General features: G+C 39.1%; 1 protein-coding gene and 1 long non-coding RNA gene across 4 annotated transcripts; both read left to right on the plus strand.

The window, feature by feature from the left end:
- Window positions 1-9,090: 9,090 nt before the first annotated feature.
- LOC121913371 lies at window positions 9,091-11,113 on the plus strand. 2 transcript variants are annotated; one of them, XR_006100307.1, is made up of 4 exons: window positions 9,091-9,135; window positions 9,946-10,017; window positions 10,527-10,587; window positions 10,932-11,113. It is a non-coding gene; the product is annotated as an uncharacterized LOC121913371 (long non-coding RNA). The 2 variants fall into 2 exon arrangements; XR_006100306.1 differs by lacking the exon at window positions 9,091-9,135 and having other exon boundaries at window positions 9,737-10,017.
- Window positions 11,114-12,651: 1,538 nt separating this feature from the next.
- On the plus strand, window positions 12,652-17,657 carry LOC121912527. Of its 2 annotated transcripts, XM_042434682.1 has the most exons (3): window positions 12,652-13,534; window positions 14,744-14,948; window positions 15,314-17,657. In XM_042434682.1, the coding sequence occupies exons 1-3, from the start codon at window positions 13,424-13,426 to the stop codon at window positions 16,567-16,569; spliced, it is 1,572 nt and encodes a 523-aa protein (XP_042290616.1). In that variant the 5' UTR covers window positions 12,652-13,423; the 3' UTR covers window positions 16,570-17,657. The 2 variants fall into 2 exon arrangements, with proteins under 2 accessions (XP_042290616.1, XP_042290613.1); XM_042434679.1 differs by lacking the exon at window positions 12,652-13,534 and having other exon boundaries at window positions 13,988-14,948.
- Window positions 17,658-18,100: the final 443 nt, after the last annotated feature.

Genomic DNA, 18,100 nt, shown 5'->3' on the forward strand with positions numbered 1-18,100 from the left:
GCCTTCCCTAGACCTCTAACATCAACTACTAGCCTGTAGTTGATGTTAGAGGTCTAGGGATCCAGGCTGTAGGCCTTTGCCACAGGGGTGGTGTGGGGATGGTTGTCTCTCAACCAAACCGGCCAAGACAGATGGCCACCCACTTAGAGCCGGGTTCTGCTTGAGGTTTCTTCCCGTTAAAGGGGAGGTTTTCCCTGGTGCTGTTGCCAATTGCTGCTCATGGAGTAATTGTTGGGTCTCTGTAAATTAAAGAGTACGGTCTGGACCTGCTTTATGTGAAAAGTGCCCTGAGATGACTTTTGTTGTGATTTTGCACTATATAAATTAAATTGAATTGAATTGAAGGGAACTGAAAATTGAATAGATAGAAGAAAAAAATGTGGCAGAAGCATTTCTACTGGATTGAAGGAGGTAGTTTTGGGTGCATTTTTCTTTATTTAATCCAAGCATCAACAGGTAGCCTATACAAATACAGCATCTATGTACCTATCTATACATGGCAAAAGTATGTGGACACCCAAATATTACACCCTGTAGTTGTACATGTCATTCTAAAACCATGGGTATTAATCTGCTTTTAACAGCCTCCACTTTTCTGGTTTCAGGCTTTCAAGCAGATGTTGGAACCTGGCAGCAGGGTTTTGCTCCCCTCCAGGCACAAGAGCATCAATGAGATCCAACACTGATGTTAATGAAAAGGTGACTGGTGATGGATGGGGCTGAGGTCAGGGCTTTGTGCAGGCCTATCAAGTTCTTCCACACCAAACCAGCTAGTTTTATGATCAAGGTTGTTGTCGTGTTGAAGCAGGAAAGAGTCAACCACAAACTCTTCATACAAAGCTAAAAGCACAAAATATCATTGTATGTGGGTGCACTAAGATTGATTGGAATTAATGGGTCAGGCTCACACCAGGAAAAGCAGTCTAAGACCAAAAGTAAACAAAGTTTGTGTCCATATGCAGCATACTGCCATAGAGGAAGTCATCTAAAGCAAACAGAAGCCATTAACCTGCTGACCTCTTTCCAATGAGGAAATGAAAATTCAAACTATTCCAGAGAATTAGAAATTAATTCTGTCATATGGGAGACCAGTTACCACATGAATTTTGAGATAATGTGATGTGATGATTCATTTTAAAAAAAAAAAAAAAAAAAAGGGAAATACCAAAGTTATGCAACAGTGGTTGGAGCTGGGTTGATCAGGAGGGAGGGGGAGAAGTTTGGAGTTTTGAAGAGATATATGAAACCAGATAGAAAGAAACTATGTGAAACCTGTGGTTTCCTGACTCCCCTGAAGTAAACCACTGAGCTGTTGTGTATGCATAATGTTTGTTCCTGTTGTCGGGGTTATTGCAACAGAAAACCATTTTCCACAGTCACGGAGGAGGGTTATAACAGCAGTATTTAGGTCTGCTAACATTTTTGGGCAGAAGCTGTAAGAATTTTGCATGAATATTCAGTTGGTTGTATTAGAATTTGCCTATTTCCAATCAGAAAACTTTTGACAAAATTTCTGAGTTAAAGTAGACAATCTTCTGGAAAATTCCACTACTACTATTCAATTCAATTCAATTTTATTTATATAGCGCCAAATCACAAAAGTCATCTCAGGGCACTTTTCACATAGAGCTGGGGTCCGTTTCACAAAGCAGGTTTAGTGAAAACTCAGAGTCTGTTAACCCTGAAATGAGGGAAACTCTGAGTTTTCCGTTTCAAAAAGGGAGGTAACTTAAGCTCTTGGTCAGTTACCGTAGTAACTCTAAAGACTCTCCAGCTGGTCCAGAATGCAGCTGCACGTGTATTGACTAAAACTAGAAAAAGAGACCACATTTCTCCCATTTTAGCTTCACTACATTGGCTTCCTGTAAAATCTAGAATAGAATTTAAAATCCTTCTCCTAACTTACAAAGCCCTTAATGGTCAGGCACCATCATATCTTGAAGAGCTCATAATACCGTATTATCCCACTAGAACACTGCGCTCCCAGTATGCAGGCTTACTGGTGGTCCCTACAGTCTTTAAAAGTAGAATGGGAGGCAGAGCCTTCAGCTATCAGGCTCCTCTTCTATGGAACCATCTACCGGATTCAGTCCGGGGTGCAGACACCCTCTCTATGTTTAAGAGTAGGCTTAAAACTTTCCTTTTTGATAAAGCTTATAGTTAGGGCCGACCAGGCTCGCCTTGGATCAGCCCTTAGTTATGCTGCTATAGGCCTAGACTACTGGGGGACTTCCCATGATGCACTGAGCTCCTCTCTCCTCCTCCTCCTCTCCATCTGTATGCATTCATGTAACATCAATGCATGTCACTAACTTTGCTTCTTCCCCGGAGTTTTTTGTGCTTTCTCATCTCACAGAAAAACCTGACTCCCGGGCCGAACCTTCGCGGTCCTTCACAGTCCTGATGGCATCCTTCCCTGGCTGTTGCTGCTTGTGCTTGTTGTTGTTTGTTGTTGTCATTGTTTTCTTCTGTCCCCCCTCCCCCTTTCCCTCTCTCTTTCTCTCTCTCAACCCAACCGGTCAAAGCAGATGGCCGCCCACCAAGAGCCGGGGTCTGCTTGAGGTTTCTACCCGTTAAAGGGGAGTTTTTCCTTACCGCTGTCGCCAAGTGCTTGCTCATGGGGGAATTGTTGGGTCTCTGTAAATTAAAGAGTACGGTCTTGACCTGCTCTATGTGAAAAGTGCCTTGAGATGACTTCTGTTGTGATATGGCGCTATATAAATAAAGATTGATTGATTGATAACAGACTCTATGAACCTAATCTGGTCAGCACCAGGTTTTTCTCAATGAACCTCGAGTTTCTCTCAGTCTCCGCCCTCTTTCAGAGCCAAACACTCCATTTGATTTCCTCATTCATTCAGTCAGCAGGCGAGTTTTGGCGTAGCCTAGTTCTGCCGTCTGTCATTTAAAAAAATTAAAATCAGAGTCAGTATATTAGAAGTCCATTAGGCACAGTAAGTGGCGATTTTTTTACTAACATGGCATGTCCTTTTGATAACGATCTCATGGATGAAGGTGCAGCATTACTGCGCAGAGAACTAAATATTCGTCGAGAGACGGTTATCAGACCGCGCATAGATGTTCTAGCATTTCCAGACAATTATCTTTTTGAGCGGTATCGTTTCACGTCACAGTCCATCATCTACATACACAACCTAATCCGTCCTTACATTTGCAACATTACCAATCGTAGTCATGCTCTCACATCCCAGCAGATATTGTGTGCGCTGCGTTTCTTTGCAAACAGAGGTTTTTTGTACAATGTCGGAGCCAGCCACTGGCCTTCCTAAATTCTGGCTTAGGGCCAGCTCCTCTGCCTCCGTTAGAGGTGGCGGTGCTGGGCCACCACCCATTTTACGGGCATCTGCCTTCTTTCTGTTGGCTGAGTAGAAGTCTGTGTTAGTTTAGATAGGCTTAATTATTTAACAGAACATGATGTAGATGAGAAGACATTTATGTATGAGAAACCAGCATTATGTTGGGGATAAGACAACTGCACAGTCAAACAGCCACTTAATATTTACTTTACAATGTAAAACATGATCAAAATGAGGTACCCCCATGAGATTATGTCAAGGTTTTACTTGTTTGAACAATGTTTTTATATTTCATCCTAAACTGCTGCCAAGTGCGCTTCACCCCTGTGGCATTGCACCTAAATGAAATAAATTAATAGGCGACCATTTAAGCAGTTTTCCTCTGTAATATTATTGTGATTACAAAGGACTACATTTAAACTTACGCATTGACCCGAGCAGCAATGTTCTCCCACGCCGTCTCCCTGTCTTTTGCAGCTGCAGCGGTGTTGCACTTCTTTCTGAAAACATGCTCAAACTCCTCATATGAGCGAATTAAGATTTCTAGTTCTAGTGGGGTGAAAAACGCAGCCCTCCTCTTACCCGTTGCCATGGTGATTCGTTGAATCGGGGCTCCATTTATGCTGGCTTTTTATAGTTGTGGTGCACGCGCTTAACTCCAGGTGAAACTACTCCGAGTTGATTAAACTGACTCAAATCAGCTGTTCTGGAACTGGAAACTCAGACTTTCCTATCTCAGAGTAGATCAACTCAGAGTTCAGGATTAGACTCAGAGTTTGTTGAACCTGCTTTGTGAAACGGACCCCAGGTCTAGACCATACTCTTTAATTTACAGAGAAAGAGACCCAACAATTCCCCTGTCAGCAAGCACTTGGCGACAGCAGTAAGGAAAAACTCCCCTGTAACGAGAAGAAACCTCAAGCAGAACCCAGCTCTAGGTGAGTGGCCATCTGTTGACTGGGTGGGTTGACAGAGAGAGAAGGGGGTGGGGACACAGAGAAGCAGAGCAACAACAGCAGCAGCAACAACAACAACAGATACATGACTAGCAACAACAAACAGCAGCAACAGCAGGAACAGCAGGAGAAGGACAAGAGAAGGACACCCCCACGTCAGCGTGGTTCATGGGGTGTCCTGCGGATGAGAAAGCACAAAGAACTCCAGGGAAGAAACCAAGTTAGTAACATGCATTAACGGTAAATTAATACATACAGATGGAGAAGAAGAGAGAGGAGCTCTGTGCATCAGTGGAAGTCCCCCGGCAGTCTAGGCCTGTAGCAGCATAACTAAGGGCTGGTCCAAGGCGAGCTTGGTCGGCCCTAGCTATAAGCTTTATTAAAAAGGAAAGTGTTAAGCCTGCTCTTTAACATAGAGAGGGTGTCTGCCACCCGGACCAAATCTGGAAGATGGTTCCATGGGAGAGGGGCCTGATAGCTGAAGGCTCTGCCTCCCATTCTACTTCTGGAGACTCAAGGAACCACCAGTAAGCCTGCATTCTGGGAGCGCATGCTCTAGTGGGGTAATAGGGTACTATGAGCTCTTGAAGATATGATGGTGCCTGACCATTAAGAGCTTTGTAGGTGAGAAGATGGATTTTAAATTCAATTCTGGATTTTACTGGAAGCCAATGCAGCGAGGCTAAGATGGAAGAAATATGACCTCTTCTTCTAGTTTTTGTCAGTACACATGCAGCTGCATTCTCAAGGATCTTAGAGAGAAATGGAAGATTAGATATGGGTCTATAGTTGGCTAAGATGCCTGAATCGAGAGTAGGCTTCTTAAGAAGAGGTTTAATGACAGCTACTTTAAAGTAAACAAGGATAAAAACTGAAATAACAATTTTTGGTGTCAAATAAAGACTGAATGTCATTGTGCGCATCTTAAAGCTGCACTAATCAATATTTATTATAGTAACAATGACTCAAATGACTATGTGTAATGTGAAAGGTGTTGCTTGAAACTTGAAACTTGAAAAGCAGGCCTACAAATAAAGCCAATATGCAAAGTGGGAGGGGTTACTTTGGACAGCTTGAGTTCTAGAAGTAATTCCCTTCTTTTTTCAAAAGAAACTTTTTTTTTTGTTACACCAAAGGGGTGTAATAACAATTGTCATACAAAAACAGTAAAACAAAAAAAGTAATGCCATTCATTTACCGGAGCTCCGCCAAAACAGAACCTGTCCGACTGCAGAGCAGAGCTGTAGTCGGACAGGTTCAGTAATGGCTCCGGTTAGACTGTAATTTAACATTTTAAAACAAGATTTTATCAGCTGATAACTGCAGGAACAGACAGCTGGAGATTCGAAGAGCAGCAGGGCGAGATGCAAAGAGGATTTCTGTTGTTTTTGTGGCTGCCAGCTCTGACTTCTGGCTTATTTAAATGTCGTTGCACTGTTTGTCCTCGTCTCATTATTATTATTATATGTCACTGAGCAACTCCTGCGTTTCTGCCTAACAGAGCCACGTCAAGTTGTGCTGACTGTCATGAAAAAAAGGAAAAATTGAGTCCATGCACATGAAACAATAAATCATATGACCATTTCATGAATTGCCATGAGTCCGGGTTATGAAATGTCAGTGCAGAAATACCAAAGACATGTTTGAGGTTAATTAGAAACAGTGTCTCCATAATATGGTGGGCTAAATGGCTAAATGTTTTTTTGCATTATGATTTTATGTACAAAAAATTGTGTTGGCCAATACATCATTACGTAACTTTTAAAAAATCTCAAATATCAATATTAATATTGGCATCAGCAAAAAAAATCTGGTATCTGTCAGGCTATAATCATGATGTAAAATGTGAGATGCAGTGGGTACCAAATGTAATTGGTATCTCTGTGTTCAAGGATAAACCTGTTTTTTGGAATACTGTTTATGATCATATTGACTATAAATTGAAAATGTGGCATTGAGTATATCTACTGAAAGCTAAATGCTTAGCCAACAAATTTCAACTGTTTTTTTTTTTATTCTATTTTTTGTTGTTGTTCCAACATTGCCATGTAAAATGGCAGAGACGAAAGATGAAAAATGCCCTGACATCCACTACAAAGGACATACTATGAAAAAGAAATAAGCAATGATTTTGAAAAAAAGAGAGAGAGAGAAGATTTAATCTGATGATAACATTATTTTTTCTGGGACTCAGGAGGATATCAACTTTATAAATATAAAAATAAATAATGTCAGATAAATAATATGTTAGATATACAGTGCTGCTTGAAAGTTTGTGAATTCTTTAGAATTTTCTGTATTTCTGCATAAATATGACCTAAAACGTGATCAGATATTTACAGAAGTCCTAAAACTAGATAAAGAGAACCCAATAAAACAAATGAGACAAAAAAATCATTTTTCCATTTTTTTCATTTATTTATTGAGGAAAATTATCCAATCTTACATATTTGTGAAAGGCAAAAGTATGTGAACCCTTGCTTTCAGTAACTGGTGTGACCCCCTTTTGCAACAATAACTTCAACCAAACATTTCCAGTAACTGTTTATCAGCTCTGCACATCAGCTTGAGGAATTTTAGCCCATTCCTCCTTACAGAACAGTCTCAACTCAGGGATGTTGGTGGGCTTCTTTGCATGTACTGCCTGCTTCAGGTCCTTCCACAGCATTTTTATAGGATTAAGGTCAGGACTTTGACTCGGTCATTCCAAAACATGATCTTTCTTTTGTTCTAACCATTCTTTGGTAGAACGACTTGTGTGTTTAGTGTTGTTGTCTTACTGCATTACCTACTTTCTGTTGAGCTTCAGTTCACAGACAAATACCTTGACATTTTCTTGTAGAATGTGCTGGTACAACTCAGAACTCATAGCTCCTTCAATGACTGCAAACTGTCCTGGTCCAGAGGCAGCAAAGCAGCCCAAACCATGATACTACTACCACCATGTTTCACAGATGGTTTAAGGTTCTTATGCTGGAATGCAGTGTTTGTTCATCACCAAACATAACGCTTCTCATTCAAGCCAAAAAGTTCAATTTTGATCTTGTCTATTCACAGAATATTTTTCTAATCATCTTCTGGCTTATCCACATGATCTTGAGCGAACCGTAGATGGCAGCAATGTTCTTTTTGGAGGGAAGTGGCTTTTTTCCTTGCAACTCTGTCATGCACACCATTGATGTTCAATGTTCTCCTGATGGTGGACTCATGAAAATTGACTGTAGCCACTGCAAGAGACACCTTTAGTTTCCTAGACATTACCTTGGGGTCCGTTGTGGCCTCCCGGACTATTACATGCCTGCTCTTGGTGTGATTTTTGTTGTTCAACCACTCCTGGGGAAGGTAACAATGGTGTTGGATATCTTCAATTTGTACACGATCCAAACTCAAACTCTTTAGAAATGGTTTTGTAACCCTTTGCAGCCTGGAGAGTATCAACAACTCTTCTTATAAGGTCCTCAGAAATCTCAATCTCTCAATCTGATTGAGCCATGACACACTTCCACAAACCTGTGTTGTGAAGCGTAGACTTTGACAGTGAAGACCCAGATTTCTTTTTCTTTAAATAAGGCAGGGCCTCCCAGACTCACACTTGATTGTCATCCCATTGATTGAAACACCCAACTCTAATTTCCCCCTCAAATGAAATGATAATCTTAGAGGTTCACATGCTTTTGCCACACACAAATATGTAACATTGGATAATTTTCTTCAATAAATAAATGAAAAAGATGAAAAAAATGGGGTTTTTTTGTCTCGTTTGTTTAATTGGGTTCACTTTATCTATTTTTAGGACTTGTGTAAATATCTGGTCACGTTTTAAGTCATATTTATGCTGAAATATTTATTTATCTTGCTTACAGATTTATTACTTACTTTCTCCCCCTAAAAACTTAAAATCCAAACCAGAACCCTTGGTACAGTAGCCATAGTATGGAGACTATGGACTATTTACCATTTTATTACTTTATATTCTCTATTGTTTATTTTTTTCCCTTTGTCAGCTATGTTATTCTCTCATTTTCTTGTCTTAATCTCAGTGTCTTAAGCACAGCACTGTCAACTACCCTGTATGTCTGTATATGGGAAGTGCCATAAATATTAAGTTGCTTTCAGTACCACTAGTATTAACTGCATCAACTACTACTGCTCCTGCTATTGCTACCACTATTAAAACCAAATATGGGTGACAAGAGAAAGGAAAAACCATCATAAACATCTTGGTAAAATGTTGTTCCACCACTAGCCTCCAGAGCTGTTTCAGTGTGTGTGTGTGTGTGTGGAACACAATTGGAGGAATGAACAGCATTCTTCCAAAAGATCTTCCTCCATTGGTTTTTTTAATGGTGGTAGTGGAGAGTGCTGTCCAACACAGTACTCAAAAATCTCCCATAGGAGTTCAGTTTGAGATCTGGTGACTGTGAAGGCCATAGCATATGATTCACATCATTTTAACACTCATCAAACCAGTAATAGTATCTGTCCATTATGTCTGAACGTTATCATATATGGGTTTATTTCTAATCACAACTAAAGTGACTAAAACATATTAAAAATAAACAATAGTAGCTTATAACTGTTGGAACACATGAAGATTTAATTAAAATCCTGTGGTACTCAATGGACAGAGGTGTTAAACTCCTGTGCTGTCAGCCCTTAGAATACATTTGCTTGCAGTGCCGCCATGTGGAGAAACCAGAAAATGGAAACAACTGTGACAGAAAGGGGATGAGGAAAATAAAGCAATATGGCCCTTTACATCCTATAAGGAAAGAGAAGGAAGGAGAGGAGATAAATGAGACACACCTGTGAGCCGGGAGAAGGGAAAAACTGACAATAGCAGCATGGAGGAGAGCAGAGAGGTGAGAATGAACGGGAGGAAATCAGTAAACCAAATTGAACTTATTCAACTGCCTCTTTGGACAGCCTTAACAATGGATATGGGGTATATATATAGTTTGGTTTAACCTATTCAACTGAGTAAACTTAACTGAAACAGATTTAATTTGTGTGAACGACAGACTTTGAGTTAGCTTCCTTATTGTATTTGAGTGCTCTGTTTGTCTTGACAATGATTTGGTTTCAATAACATTTAGTTGATGAAGATGCTTTGGGTAAATGGTGTTTTTTCCCCCCATGTGGTATACCTTTGTAGCTAGGGTAATAGGCTAACTTGGATTATCTTGGATTAAGTTACTCATGTGTATATATACATTTTTTTTCCTTAAAAAACAACAGGGTTTATTATTCTCCTATCTGGCACTCGACAATTTGTATTTTAAATAACTATTTCAGTTCCCTACACTAAACAACTGCATTGTGAAATGTTGTTGTGTTTTGTACGGAAGCCCTGAAAGGCAGGCGAGGAAAAAAAAATTCTGGAGTTCCAATTTCTAAGTCTGATCTAAATTCTTTTCTCTCTTGTGTTTATGAGTAAAGAACAAGTGAAAAAAGGTTTTGCCAGGATAATCTTTCTGAGTTCCATAAGAAAAAAAAAAAGTTTTGCCAGGATAAAACAGGAAAGTTTTATTTTCCACCTGTGAAAATAGGGGGATTTTTTTTTCTGCCAGGATCATTTTTCTAAGTTTTTTTTTTTTCATGTGTGAAAGTAGCAGGTGATTTTTTTTTCTCTGGATTTTGCTTAGTGTTTGTTGTTGTAATACTCATTTCAGCCACAAGGGGCCACAAGTGCACCACTACTCCATGTTCTAAATAGGACTGAAATCATTCATGTTTTCTTCCAGGTGAGTTTTCATAGGTACAAAAGGTTTCAAAAGGTACATATTGTGTATTAGCAAGTTATGTAACATGACTGTCGTTAATCTGCCGTTAGCGTTAGCTATACTGACGTTAGCCATTACCCCCGAAGTGGGATATCGGCTGTTAGCGCGCTAGTTAGCAGGCTAACAACTGCATAGCTAACGTTTGTTTACTGTAACGTTAGTCATCTTAACGGAGACACTTCGCCCCTTATGAGTGGGCTGTTTTACAAATAAAGATTAAAAAATAAAAAACTTATGAGTGGAACATTTGGACACTTGCAAAGGGAATAGGATAACTTTGTACATTTAATCATAGCTATAAACAACAGAATAAGCACTCTGAATACATTTTGATTTTGGCACTTTAGTTTAATATGGTTGTTATTCATATAAGGAGGAGGTCATGTAAGGTTTATAAGCTTTGTTTATTTATTTAATGAATAAAATACTTAACAGCCACTATGACTGAATAATGCTGTCTTGTTTTACAGAGGGCAGAATGAGACCTACACACTGTTGGGGAGAAATTCAAACCTGATCAGCTGTGCGTAGGTAAGGTGTTATAAAGTATGACCCAAACATTTTGGAGCAATGAGCTAAGCTTGATTCTGTTGGCAGATGAAAGTGCTCAGAGAGAAAATAAGAATGTGTTGTTAGTCTTACCTCATGAATACTTTCATGTGAAACACAGTTAGGATTGTACAATGTGCAGTGCATTAAAAAAAAAAGACCAAATTTCAGCTCACTCTCTCAATACATTATAATCATACTTCTCACTGTCAGTTGTGAATTTTCCCTTTCCCTTTGTTTGCCATTATATATGATATATAATTATTGCAGATTGGAGTAGAGTCATTTAATTTGAATGAATCATTCTTTCTCTTGATAAAATCTAGGAGAAATACAGTGAGCACAACTTAAGGGTCTAAGCACACCTGAAGGCTCCACTGTACCTGAACCTGATCAGATGAGGACATGACAAGTTTCCAGCTTTTCAGTGTTGTCAGAGTTGTACCTATAATTTTGGAGGACATAATCACTGTATGATCAGTAAATAAACATGAATAATAAAAACAGATTAAGGCTGTTGTTTTTATTAGACTGTATACTATACTTATATATTTAGAATCTAAACTTTAGATGTTGAAGTTCACGTGCCTATAAGTAGCATTGGATGTATGGTTTTTGTTAACGTGAATGTTGCAACAAATGTTTGCCAGAGAAATGTAAAAGAAATTGCCAGAAACTGTTGCAAACAATAGAAACCACAGGTGCCACACTTTTTTACCACACGTTGTTACAAAACGTTGTTACAACTGTTTGACAGAATGACTAGCACTTTGCTATTAAACTAGTCTTCATGTGAAAATAGAGGAGTTTGCTGTTTGCTGCAACACCAAAAGCTTGCCACAACTGTTTACTCTTGTAAATGAAGCTTTCTAACAACTGATTCACCCAGAAGGTTATCTTATGCTACCAATGCACCTTTAGGTGAGTTAATCTGAAAATTGGTAATTAATTCAGTGTTGTGACTGCAACATGCCAATTAGGTACAACAACTGATACTATTGGTCTGATAAAAACAACAAGCAAAATATGTGCTATTATACATGTTTATTAGTTGATCATATTACACAAGCTTTTCAGTATAACATTCAGAAGAAATGATACAAATTTAAATTCAGCAATATTTTATTTACTAAACCAAAATGCAATATACAATTAATCAAAAAAGGTCAGAAATTAAACTATCTGGGATATCTAAGGGTAGTGGGCAACACGGCAACATGGGAAACAGCAGGAAAAAAAAACTTCTACAAATGAAATGCAGAAACAGTTTTCACATGTTATATTTCATAAAAATCTTCATATGACAAATGATTTGATCATGAGCAGTAGGTCGAGCAACAGACAGATAAAAATTAACTCTTTTATACTGCAGACATCCCTGTGTTAAGTCATGGGGTTTTAGGATTGTGAAGCATCAACCACCTATAGTCTTTTCAAAATCATAGGCCATCTTGCTTTAAGGGGCAGTACACCCAAAATTAAAAACAATGTTTTGTCCACCATACCCAGAGCACTATCTATCCATCTAGATTGTTTTGATGTGATTCGCCTAGTTTTGGCGATATCTCCTGTTACTCTAATACAATGGACTTGAATGGCGCTCAGTTTGTGGCACTCAAAGCACCAAAGAAATTCATTTGAAAACTCAAAGGCAATGTCTTGTTTGATAGGGACTATTTTTTACCGAAGTACACCTCTATTCATTATTATAGGGGGTAAATTTGGAGAGAAAACAGTCCCTATATGAAACTGTATACTGTACTTAGTATTACAAAAACAAAAACAAAAACTTAGAAAAATGATCCAGGCGGAAAAAAAAATCACCTGCTACTTTCAGGGATGATGGAGAGAAAAAACAAAAAAACAACAACTTAGAAAAATGATCATGGCAAAAAAAAAAAAAAAAAATCACCTGATTTCACAGGTGAAAAAAAGAAAACTTAAAAAAATGATCCTTTTTAGCCTGGCAAAACTTTTTTTTCCACCTGTTTCACAGATGAAAAAAGACCTTTTTTTACTTACTCATAAACACAAGAGAGAAAAGAATTTAGATCAGACTTAGAAATTGGATCTCCAGAAATATTTTTTTTTCTTGCTTGCCTTTCAGGGCTTCCGCAGTTTTGCTCTCAGGGCCACCGTACAAATCTGGCCTGAACACCACCAAGCTGGCCAGCGGGGCTCAGCAGAGGTTAGAGGATAGGTGTTGAGGGACCACAATAGTTTTGGTATTAGATCAATTTAAATGTGAATAAATGTAAATACATTTACGGTGAAATTTAAAGAAAGCCTGCAATACCACTACAAGGCATGCCCCATCTTATATGTGAATGACCCTCCGCGGGCATTCTGGCTTTCATCTGTTTCTCATTCTGGCATTCTTATTTTCTTTCAACTGTTCAAATCTATGTCACACTAGCTACTTCGAAGGAAAAAAGAACTTTGAAGGAAAAAGTAACTTTGAAGAATAAGATATGATGTTAAATGAGCATTTAAGGCGCAGAATTTGCATAAAGAATGAAGAGTATAACTAATTATTGACAGATCAAAACAACCTGTGATTTAAAAAAAAAAGATTTTTGCAAATGATAGTTTATCACATCATTAAATTTATATGTTTTATAAGAAGAAAATAAGAAAACAAGAAAAAAAATTCGACTTAAACTTTGATACTTCGGATCCAGTCTCCATTATTTAAAGGTCATTGAGAAGAAATTCTTTTCACAAATTGGCGCCCAACGTGGGGCCCCAATAGCTGTTCTCCTCTGGAAGCAACGGGACTGAAAAAGATCCTGCATGAACACAACCAAAGACCTTCGCCATGGAGTTCTTAAAACCCCGTTTTGGCAAAGAAGGCCAGGACCAGCTGAGAGAGGAGACAGTGACAGAGTCAACCAAAGAAGGAGATGGACTGAAGGACCCCGCAAAGAAGGTTATGATAAATTTTAATTACTGATCAGTTAAATCTAAGTCAGGGACTTATGGTTATAAGTGATACCTAGGTCAGGGACCTAGAAGGGAATCCTAAGTCGAGGACTTAGAAGCTAATGTCTTTGGAACAACAACTGGGAAAACTAATCCCTAAGGCCTGAGTAATCAAAAAGACGTCTGGAGAAGTCGGGAACTTCGCAGGATAGTGTTATTTGTGGGTCCAGGACTCAACAAGTAATACGGGGAGTCTGGGACTCCAGGAGTCTGGGAATCCGGTAAAATCATGATTTAGTGTTTATTTATATATCTAAATAAATAGATGCATAAATAAATAAATAGATGCATAAATAGATGCATAAATAAATAAATAGATAGATAGATAGATAGATAGATAGATAGATAGATAGATAGATAGATAGATAGATATTACTTTATTAATCCCCCAAAATTCAAATTGTCAAGAGCTCATCAAAATATAAAATAAATAAATATAATCTATACATATATTAAATATATATCATAAGTATTGTGATTAAAGGGTTTTATTGTACATGGTAGTTATTAACAGTGTCTCAGCAAAATGAAAACCAGACAAGGGTAACCTTACGGTGTCAACAAATTGTCTGGGGACCGGAAACCTAGTGGTGTCAACAAAAGTCTACATTTCACTGATTGGACCAGTTGCTCGGGTGAACTCCATACAAACTGGTTGGCTGTTAAGGGGAAAACAAGGAAATTAAATAGTTTTAAATTAAAAATAAAAAAGGTACCACAAAAAAAAAGAAAAAGAAGAGAAGAGACCTCTACAATGGGTAACTGTTGTAGCTGTAAAAAATCACAAGCAGAGAAATATGGTGGAGATGCTAGGCGTATGAAAACACTACATCCTGATAACGTTAAATACCCTAAGAGATGGCAGGAGAAGTATGATTTTGTAGGGAAGTTAGATGTAGAGGCTTGTGAGGAATTAGTGAAGGCCATTTGTGAGGAAGTAAAGAGGAAGAAGAGTAAGTCAAAGAAATGTCTGCTGCAGGCCAAGTTGTGGCTGATGGAAGCGAGGGCCAGACAAGCTGGCATTCAGAGAGGGAAAAGGGAAGAAGAAGAAAGGGTTGCTAAAAGACAGGATGCAGATAAACGACAGGGAGCTCAACAGGATAGAGAGAAACAAACTAACATATACCCTGTCCTATATTCTGCTCGAGACCAACAGAGTGATGACAACTATGCGCCATGTGGGCTCCATCCGGATCCTCCGCCTTACCCCGAACCTCAACCTCCTCCTCCTCCTGCACTACCTACTGCTCCACCGACTCCCACCCTCTTACCCTGCAACCTCTTTGTGGAAGTTAACATCACCCCACGGAGAGGAGAGACGCTTCCACAAGACCTTCAATCTCCTCTGAGAACACAAAGCGGTACAGTATATGGTCTCTCACACACTGCACATGCAAAAGAGTCACAAGAAGGTAGATTTGGATGATAGTAAATATGACATGCCTTTTATCGCACCTATGATTGAGTTACCAAACCCTAGAGCAGGCTTAGATGTGGGTGGTGTGATACAACCACTCACAATCATGATTGGATTCAGACCAGAAATCAGTCAATTTGTAATCAAACATCTGATTGCTTGGAAAAATTAAGGATTGCAGAGAACCATTGATTATGCAATTCATGCAGAAGAAACAATTGAATCAAAGAAACAAAAGAAGAAAGTTGCAAATACATTCTTGTGTGATGATCGTGACACTGATGAAATTTTCTTCCGAGGTAATTACAGAGGGAGGAGAGGATGGGGAGACGGTGAGAACAGAGGAGCGGACGATAGAAGAGATATATGCTACAATTGTGGCAGACCTGGTCACTATGCGAGAGACTGCAGAGCTCCAAAGAGGATGGAAAGATGGAGGGGAGGAGGATGAGGGCGAGGAAGGAGCAGAGGAGAGAAGCCCAGGCAGGAAGAGAGGGAAAACTTTGGAAGCAGGTCATGCACCCACACAGACACACACATGTACACAATCAGATAAAGAGGCAGAGGTAGATGAAATACTATCACTACAAACAGCTGAAATTTTATTGTCACAGGAGGGGACTAAACCATGGATAGTATTAAAGGTGCAAGGGAAATCAATAACTGTCTTATGTGATTCTGGAGCTTGCAGAACAGTTTTGCGACATAACAAAACAGGAACAGATTTTCCCTTAAAACCAAATAGCGGGTTGAGGGTTAGGTCAGCCACAGGACACGTGACTGTTGAACCATTGACCGAACCTTTAAAAAAAAGAGATCCTAAAACAAATAAAAACATATTTGCCTCAGTGGTAGTATCACAGTTGTGCCCCGTTAATTTCCTGGGAAGAGATTTGATGACAAAATTAGGAATAGCAGTAGTACTGGACCAAACTGGTTCTGGTATGAAAGCATGCCGTGTAAATTTGAAAACAGCTGTTAGTGATGAAGAGGACGAAGTAGAAACATTTGTGCACGAAGGACTAACATTAAATTACTGGTACAGCTTGGATTTAGTTCAAACTGGGCCAGGAAGTGTAACTCAAGAACTAATGAAATTGGTAAAGGATCACATTCCTCCAGCTGACATGAAAAATGTTGAGATGTACACACCTGAAGAGATACATTGCACAATGTACTTCCGATACCAGCATGGACAAGACAGAGAGTATCATGAAAAGTTTCTTAAAGAGCCCAGCTGCAAAATGACTCTCACTGAACTATACTGGGACAAAAAGGGAAATTGTGCTTGCACAGTGAGCCTCCGAGAATCGGAAGTGAAACTGTTCAGAGGGGGCCTCACACCACACATTTCCTGTTCAAAAACACTAAATATAAAGTGGAGAGATTTAGGTGATTTTGTCTCAAAAATAGAAAGATCAAACTGTGAGTGGCAAGAGGTGCGGGAAAGAGTGCTATTTGCACCTGAACTAAACGTGTATTGTACCCACTTAAACTGGGCGACACAGGCAGTCAAGGCCGTTCACCTCAGTGGAGAAACCAACCTAAACTACACTGTTGCTTGATTTAATCTAATTGCTGAAGAAGAGTTAGAGCTAAACAATCTACCTCAAAAACTATGGTCTAAAGGGCCAGCTGATGTGGGACTTATTAAAGGAATACAACTAGTTAAAATAACTCCAAAAGGCTCTTACAGGCCGTATCAGAGACAGTTTCCACTTAAACCAGAGGCTGAAAAGGGGATTGCACCAATAATACAGAACTTACTAAATGCAGGAGTTATCAGGGAATGCCCAGATGAAGCATGCAACAATTTACTCCCCCAAGAGGGAGCCAGCTATTATTGTACATTGATGACAATGATCGCGTCAGAAAAAGAACAGGATTGCAAAATTGATACTGTTGCGCTGTTAGAATATTTAGCAGAACAGGGTCACAAAGTAAGTAAGAACAAATTGCAATTATGGAAAAAGGTAGTGAAATATCTAGGTTTTAATATCTCTCTTGAAGGCAGACACCTAGATGAAAATAGAAAAACTGCAATACTACACGCACCCAAACCAAAAACTAAGAAACAAATGATGTCCTTTCTAGGAATGATTAACTTCTATAGAGCGTGGATTGTAAACTATGCTGAAATAACACACCCACTTCAAATGCTTATTTATGATTAACCCATGGCAGTTAATGATGTTATCACATGGACTCCAGAGGGAGAACATGCGTTTGTACAAGTAAAACAACTGCTAGTGAGTTCAGCGGTCTTAGCACTCCCAGAATATAAAAAACCATTTGTACAAACATGCGATGCTAGAGGTAGATTTATGTCCAATGTGTTAACTCAGCCCTTTGGAGGAAAACTTAGACCCGTAGCGTATTACTGATCTAAACTAGATCCAATAACCAGAGCAATGCCACAGTGTTTGCAAGCTGTACAGGCCGCAGCCCTAGCGATACAGAGTTCAGCCACAATTGTCCTTTTTCATCCATTAACATTGAAAGTGTCACATGCTGAAGATGCTTTACTAACACAGACAAAAATAGCCTTCATGTCCCCAGCTCAACACCTTAATTGTATGACCATCCTACTCTCTCAGCCTCATTTAACTATTGAAAGGTGTACAACTTTAAACCCGGCAACGCTACTACCAAATGAAACAGGAGGCATTAAACATGATTGTGTGGCTGAAAAAGGTACTGCCTAGAGAGGACCTGACTGATGTTACCAGACCCAGACATAGTGATGTTTGTAGATGGATCATGTAAAAAGAATCCTGATGGAACAAACAGTAGTGGTTATGCAGTGGTAACTATAGACAAAGTATTACAATCTAAAGCACTCGCACCCCACTTCTCAGCTCAAGCGGCAGAGCTGATTGCACTAACTGAAGCATGCAAGTTAGAAGCAGGGAAGAGAATAACTATCTATACTGATAGTGCATATGCTTTTAATACCTTACATGTTTTCACACAACAGTGGAAAAATAGAGGAATGATAATTTCCACTGGAAAGTCAATTCTGCATACGAATCTGATTTTAGCCTTATTAGGAGCTGTACAACTGCCACTGCCAGATAGCAGTATGTAAGTGTGCTG

This window comes from Thunnus maccoyii, chromosome 15 (assembly GCF_910596095.1).
Source record: "Thunnus maccoyii chromosome 15, fThuMac1.1, whole genome shotgun sequence".
NCBI classification, from domain to species: domain Eukaryota; kingdom Metazoa; phylum Chordata; class Actinopteri; order Scombriformes; family Scombridae; genus Thunnus; species Thunnus maccoyii.